The following is a 7243-nucleotide window of genomic DNA, read 5'->3' as shown; positions in this document are numbered from 1 at the left end:
AATAGAATTGACCTAATTGCATAACAGAAAAACAGTTTCAGTCAACAACTCCTTTCAATAGGCCCCACACACAATGCATTAGCCCTTAACCGTCCATTTTCCCCTTCACTACTCTTCCTTAATATGTTAAAGCCTCTTCCCTCTCTTCTCATAACTTGCCTTCCCCATCACAAGATGCACCAATCATTTTAGCTTCACCCCTTTACTTTGGGTTAATAAAACACTTCAAGGTACTTCAAGGTTGCTTGAAGCCTACCTTGAAGTTGTACCATAAAAATGAAGTTCTATGTCTTAGTTCTAGTCTTTTTCACGGTTTTCGCTGCTACAAGGCCTTGCTTTGTAAGCTCTAGAATCCTTCAATCACCAACAAAGACAGATAAAACCACTCATGAACCTATCAAAGAACTTCACCATCTCATAGCTTCAATGACAACCGAGAAGGTCAACACCGAGTATAAGATGATGAAAAACAGGATTTTGGTTGATAGCCAATTCCATACCATGACTTCAGGACCAAGCAGTAGAGGTTCAGGTCACTAACATATAATGTTTCAGTTAATTATTAGTTTGTTACTGGTTTGATTTTTATTTTCTTGCTTATGGTTTGATTCGTATAACCGAGCTTATTTGTACATGTAAAGTAAACTATATATATGGGAAGTGTAAGTTATGTCTATAAGGCATTCAGGTCTTGATTGTTTAAGAAAAACAGAATCGTATTGAAAAAAATCGAAACTTGCATATTGTATAAGAATGTTTAAGCTTAGAACATACTACCTCTGTTCCTTTTTATAAGAGACAATTCACTTTTTAGGTTCATTGAATAATCAATGTATCTAGTCTATAAACAGACCAAATACATTGGTTATTCAATGAACCTAAAAAGTGACTTGTCTCTTATAAAAAAGAACGGAGGTAGTATTAAACACTAGCAAGTTCTAGCATTGAAACTCAAATTTATGATTCTAAATCATAGAAGCATAAAACTAATATGTTACTGTCCTGATTGAATAAAAGCTATGTTTGTCTACTGATTTAGTATCCTAATTGTTTGTTACTAGGAGTCTTAGTGTCCTAATTGAATCAGTAAACAATGTAAGTTTCATGACACAGATGTATCTCGTATTAACAATAAAATCGCAGGATCATGATAATGGTACGATATGGTTTGATCTCAAATGAAGTATCAAGCAAATAATTAACTGAACTGTCATGGCCAATTTTCTGTTCTTAAGGAGAAAAATAGTTACTATACTTGTAGGTGGTAACTAAAACTTGACAAGGTAGTTAGCAGCTCTTGTGAGATAATCGAAGCTTTGGATTCCAAATCAATACTAAGGTCTTGTGTCAACAAAAATATGAGTCAATATTAACCACCAGAAATATTAGATGGTTTTTAATTGGGCTTACCCTAAATCAATAATCCACATTATATTATATACTACTTGTATACACCATTGTTGACCAGAGTGTAGATATATAAATTGGTGCAAGCTTTTAAATAAGTGTTGTGTATCAATATATAATTCACTTAATTACCATTAATTTATTGCAAGCATCATAAATAATAGACATCATACTAATTTATCTTACAATTGAGAATACACCAACTACCATAACTAAGGATGAAAAAATGCAAGTAAACAAGGACAAAACAGAAAAGTACTATCTAGCATCACCAATATTCAACTGAGAGAAAACAGAATCCTCTGCATTAACTGATTCATCAGTAATCCTCCCAATAGACATGTCATCCGTTTCACTCAGTGTAGACAAAGAAGGAAAATGGCGAACATTAGGCAATTGAATTGATACAGAAGCACTGCTAGAACTATCCTCATGAGGTTCTCTAATTATTGTACCTCTCTGAAGCTGCAAAGCATATTCCAAGTCCCACAATACATCACCCATCGAAGGCCTATCACTGCCATCATCTTGTAAGCATTTTTCCACTGTCTCACTAAATTTTCTTAGTGAGTTTTGATCAATCTGCCCCTTAATGGTAGGATCAATAATATCTTCCAATATTCCTTTTTCTTTGCAAAAAACACCCCACTCAGCCAAGTTCACCTGTTCCCTTGGAAGCGCAGGATCAAGGGCCGGTCTTGCACACAGCACTTCAAGTAGAACCACGCCGAATGAATAAACATCAGATTTTTCTGTTAGCTGTTGTGATCTAAAGTACTCTGGATCGAGATACCCAAATGTTCCTTTAACACCTGTACTGACATAAGAATGCTGATCAAGAGGACCAGTTCTTGAAAGACCAAAATCAGCAACTTTGGCAACAAGATTCTCATCAAGCAATATGTTTGTGGATTTCACATCGCGGTGAATTATTCCACCAGTAGCACCTTTGTGTAGATAATGAAGACCTCTAGCAGCACCGATACAAATCTCAAGCCTTTGCTTCCAACTTAAAAAACTAGACAAATTTGTGTTGTACAAAACGTCTCTAAGTGTCCCTTTTTCCATGTACTCATAAACAAGTATCATCTCAAACCTTTCATCACAATACCCTATTAAGGAAACAAGGTGCCTGTGACGAATTTTGGACAAAACCATTATCTCTGCTTGAAATTCAGGAAGTCCTTGACCTGATCCTGGTTCACTTCTTTTCACTGCCACACTCTTTCCATCCTTGAGAACTCCCTTATAAACATTTCCAAAACCACCCTTTCCAATTATCCTCTCTGCTTTGAAATTCTCCGTTGCAAGTTGAATATCAAGCAAGGAGATTTTCAATCCAAGATTTATGTTAGGCAGAGGTGAGCCTTGAGTTGTTGTTCCATCAGTTAATCTACTATGATTGCTCCATCCCGCGGCTGCTCGAACGGGCAACCAACTGGAATTCTCAACAGGCCTTTGTTTCCTGATTTTTCTAATCCAAAGCAACACAGCCACCACAGCAGAAACCAGAACTAAACCTCCCACAGCCGAACCCACTACCATAGGAACACTAACCTTTGAATTTGAATCCAAATCATCTAACGGAATCAAACCTGATGGTTCAATCACTTTCATTAGTTCTAATCCGTTTAAAAATGCGTTTGCTACAAAAGCCGTCACATTAGGAGTTACAGTAACCTTCAATAGCCCAGAGCCATCGGAGCGAACCACAAAATCATAATAATAAGGATCATTCAACTGAAGTGATATACCTGTGCCATCATCATTTACATTTTGAACATAAGTGTCATAAATGTAGAGAAAGAAAGTTGTAAGACCAGGCTGTAGATTTGAAAAGTCACAAAAGTGAAGCCTAAGAAAATGATCAATATTCTTCTCCACAGGAACACTCCAACTTATGTTTAAACCGTCAGAACCGTTTTTACTCTCTTTGGCATTTTGATAAACACTATCTGGAGCTATATATTGATTTGAATTTGGACCATCAGATTCATCATTTGCAGTGCGTTTTAAATCACCGCCAAAGGAACTATTCTTAGCGTTCTGTGGAGTAGTTATATAATTATCATCAGGTAACCAATTTCTCGATAAGTTATCGGTTAATCTAGTGACAGTTTCGCCACCAACGTTGAGACGGTGTTTAGTTTCCAACGCTCGAGAGAGGAAATCGTCACTGAAAGTAGATAGGCCTCGACCAGTAGAACCGATGTAAGTGAAACGTGCGACTGAATCGGGGATAAAATGAATAGGGAGCATAAAGAGTTCTATTGCATTAACAAAGGCGAATGATGAGTTTTGAGGTATGAAAGTGATTTTGAATCTTTTTCGGATGATTTTGACAAAATACTCTTTTATTAAAGGAGAGTTGGTGGTGTTTTTGGCGTCAAAATTTTGTAAGAGATGGAAACCGGGAACAGAAACGCTGAATTTAGCAGAGGAAAGGTTAGTAGGCGAAGAGAAGGAAAGGAAATGGAAACGTACCATGTAGGTGTTGTTTGGGACGGTAGTGAATTGGTAGGAAGATTCAGAATTGAAAATTCTTGCTGTTTGGTAGAGAGTTGAAGGTACTGATGATTGATTAGTTACAGTGGAGCTTATGCCGAATATTTTTTTAGGGTAAGAAGGATTTGATTCACCAATATATAGCTTGTTATTTTCTTTAACGTCGTAATCTGATCCGCAGTTGATGAAGTAAGTGTCTTGGAGATTGTATAATCCGAGTGAGGGGAATTGTAATGATGAGAATTGAAGAAGAAAAGTAAGTAAAATGAAAGAGTGTTGAATTGCCATGGGTATTGATGAATTTTTGAAGCTATGATGATATTAATGACTGCAGTTCTTTAGAAGTAGGGAGGAGAACCAAGGAAGAAGAGTTAGATAAGTGGAAGAGAAGACTTGAGCTTTGGACTGTTGTTAGTCGTCAGCTTTGAAGTTTCTTTTTCCTTGTCTGTTTCTATTTCTATTTTATTTTTAAAGCATTTGTGGAAATTGATCTATCAAATAATTGGGGAAATTGATTTAATGAATTTATTTTATTTATTTGAATGCTGCCGAGAATAATTAACCACGTCTCTAATGAAAAAAAAAAATACTACTTGTTTAATTTATTTATTTTTTAATTGAATGGACAATTGACCACAACTGCGCAGTGGGAGAGTATTTTTTTTTTCCTTCAACTTTGTCCAATCATTTATGTAAACTAGTTAACAATTTAACAACTCGTCAAGAACATTATCTTTTACTTAAATAACTCTGCCAGGGTTACTGGGTTAGCTAGGGCATGCATGCATGGCGCCTCCATCATCATCAATATGTATATGGACCTATCTCCTCTTCCCTCTACAATGAAGAGTATTTTGAGATTGAATGGAAAAGTTCTTGGATTGATGAGGTAAATATTGATTTTATTCGCGAAGTTGAATAAATGTTTAACGATTGATTTTATAAAAAATTTGTTTTTGTTTTTTGAAAAGTCCTTGATGTTGGGTTATATAAAAATGTACATCTTGAATTTTATTAGAACCTGGATAAGGCCGGTTTGCGCATCAACCACCTGTAAACGGTCATAGTCTATTTGTCGTGTTATTCCTCAGATTGAGAAAAGTCGAATAAGGTGTGTCCGATACAAAGGATCGGTTGAATATTCATGAAGCCGTTACAGATACTTATTGAGCTCGTTACAAATGATTAAATGGGCGGTTACGTTTATTATAGCCTTTTTTTTTTTTTGATCACAACAAACTCAATGAATATCATTCAATAACAAGTGTTCAATACATAGAGGAATCGAATTAAAAATACTGCGTCTAGACCAAGAATTGGCCGCCCTTGCAAGGGAGTGAGCAACCATATTCGCTTGACGCTTAACAAACTTAACCTCAAAGTTAGGAAAAGACTGAATAAAACCGGAAATAGAGCTAAGTATAATACTAAACTCAGAAGCACCCTTATTATTCGAGTGTACAGCTTGTGTAACTCTCTGACAATCACTTTCAAAAATGACATAATTCAGGTTCATCGAGATGGCTGCAAGGATAGCCTCTTTAAGGGCTAAAGCTGTTAGAACAAGATTTGTTCTTATCAATTGTCTTAGTTTTGATGATAACAATAATATGAATTTTGCTTAAGATAATATGGTACTCTAATCCAATGCAATTTCCCTTTCAGGAAATATATATAAAGAGTACGCATAATTCAGCGCTCAGAAGTTGTGTCTCAAATGGTTCAGCATGCAACATCAGAACATGGTCTGGCAAGACATCAGAAGATGGTCGAAGCAGAATCAGAACATGGCATCAGAAGAACATGAGATCAGAAGCACTGAAGATCAGAAGATGGTATCACGCTCAGAAGCACTTCAAGGTCAGAAGATCAGAAGATGCTATGCACCAAGCTGTTTGACTCTGATGATATTCAAACGTTATATTCACAAACATCAGATCAGAAGGAAGTACAGGTGGCAGACTACGCTGACTGACAAAAGGAACGTTAAAGCTACTAAAGGCAACGTCAGTAGACACAGCGTGAACAAGGCTCGAGGTAGTTGACAAAAGCGTATAACATTAAATGCAATGCTGTACGGAACACGCAAAGCATTAAATGCACTCAACGGTCATCTTCTCAACGCCTATAAATATGAAGTTCTGATGAGAAGCAAGGTTACCAATTCTAACCAATTCTTAACAACTCTGAACGAAAATAAACTTGCTGAAACGCTATTCAATCAAAGCTCAGAATCTTCATCAACTCACTACATTGCTGTTGTAATATCTTAGTGAGATTAAGCTTAAACGTTAAGAGAAATATCACAGTTGTGATTATCGCTTTTAAGAAGCATTTGTAAACTCTTGAATAGATTACATTAAGTTGTAAGGAACTAGAGTGATCGTGTGATCAGTATACTCTAGGAAGTCTTAGCAGTTGGCTGAGCAGTTTGTAACTAGAGTGATCAGGTTGATCAGTAGACTCTAGAAAAGTCTTAGAAGTTGTCTAAGCAGTTGTTCCTGGAGTGATCAAGTTGTGATCAGAATACTCTAGAAGACTTAGTAGTGGACTAAGTGGAAAACCATTGTAATCCGTGCGATTAGTGGATTAAATCCTCAGGTTGAGGTAAATCATCTCTGCGGGGGTGGACTGGAGTAGCTTCGTTAACAGCGAACCAGGATAAAAATAATTGTGCAATTTATTTTTATCGTCCAAGATTTAAAGTCACACTTATTCAATCCCCCCCTTTCTAAGTGTTTTTCTATCCTTCAATTGGCATCAGAGCGCCGGTTCTAAGGTGCAAGCACTTAACCGTGTTTAGAAAAGATTCAGGAAGAGAAAAACGCTTCAGTAAAAGATGGTTGATGAAAGTGAAAAGTCTACACCTACACCTGCATCTACATCTGGCTCTGCTGAGCAATACAACGGTAACAATGGTTATACTAGACCGCCGGTATTTGATGGTGAAAACTTTGAATACTGGAAAGATAAACTGGAAAGTTACTTTCTGGGTCTAGATGGTGATCTATGGGATCTTCTGATGGATGGTTACAAACATCCTGTAAATGCCAGAGGCGTAAAGCTGACAAGACAAGAAATGGATGATGATCAGAAAAAGCTTTTCAGGAATCATCATAAATGCAGAACTGTTTTGCTGAATGCTATCTCTCATGCTGAGTATGAGAAGATATCTAACAGGGAAACGGCCTATGACATATATGAGTCCTTGAAAATGACTCATGAAGGAAATGCTCAAGTCAAGGAAACTAAAGCTCTAGCCTTAATCCAGAAGTATGAAGCCTTCAAGATGGAGGATGATGAAGACATTGAAAAGATGTTTTCGAGATTT

At 36.6% G+C, this 7243-nt stretch overlaps 1 protein-coding gene across 1 annotated transcript; it reads right to left on the bottom strand.

Annotated features, from left to right (window-relative positions):
* Window positions 1-1315: 1315 nt before the first annotated feature.
* LOC131639142 (probable receptor-like protein kinase At2g23200) lies at window positions 1316-4350 on the bottom strand. Its single transcript, XM_058909648.1, has one exon. It carries the CDS (start codon window positions 4198-4200, stop codon window positions 1666-1668), a length of 2535 nt encoding a protein of 844 aa, XP_058765631.1. The 5' UTR covers window positions 4201-4350; the 3' UTR covers window positions 1316-1665.
* Between the last annotated feature and the right edge of the window lie 2893 nt (window positions 4351-7243).

This window comes from Vicia villosa, linkage group LG1, assembly GCF_029867415.1.
Source record: "Vicia villosa cultivar HV-30 ecotype Madison, WI linkage group LG1, Vvil1.0, whole genome shotgun sequence".
Lineage (NCBI taxonomy): Eukaryota > Viridiplantae > Streptophyta > Magnoliopsida > Fabales > Fabaceae > Vicia > Vicia villosa.
The sequence above is the reverse complement of the archived record's forward strand: the minus strand, read 5'-3'. Positions and strand labels throughout refer to the sequence as shown.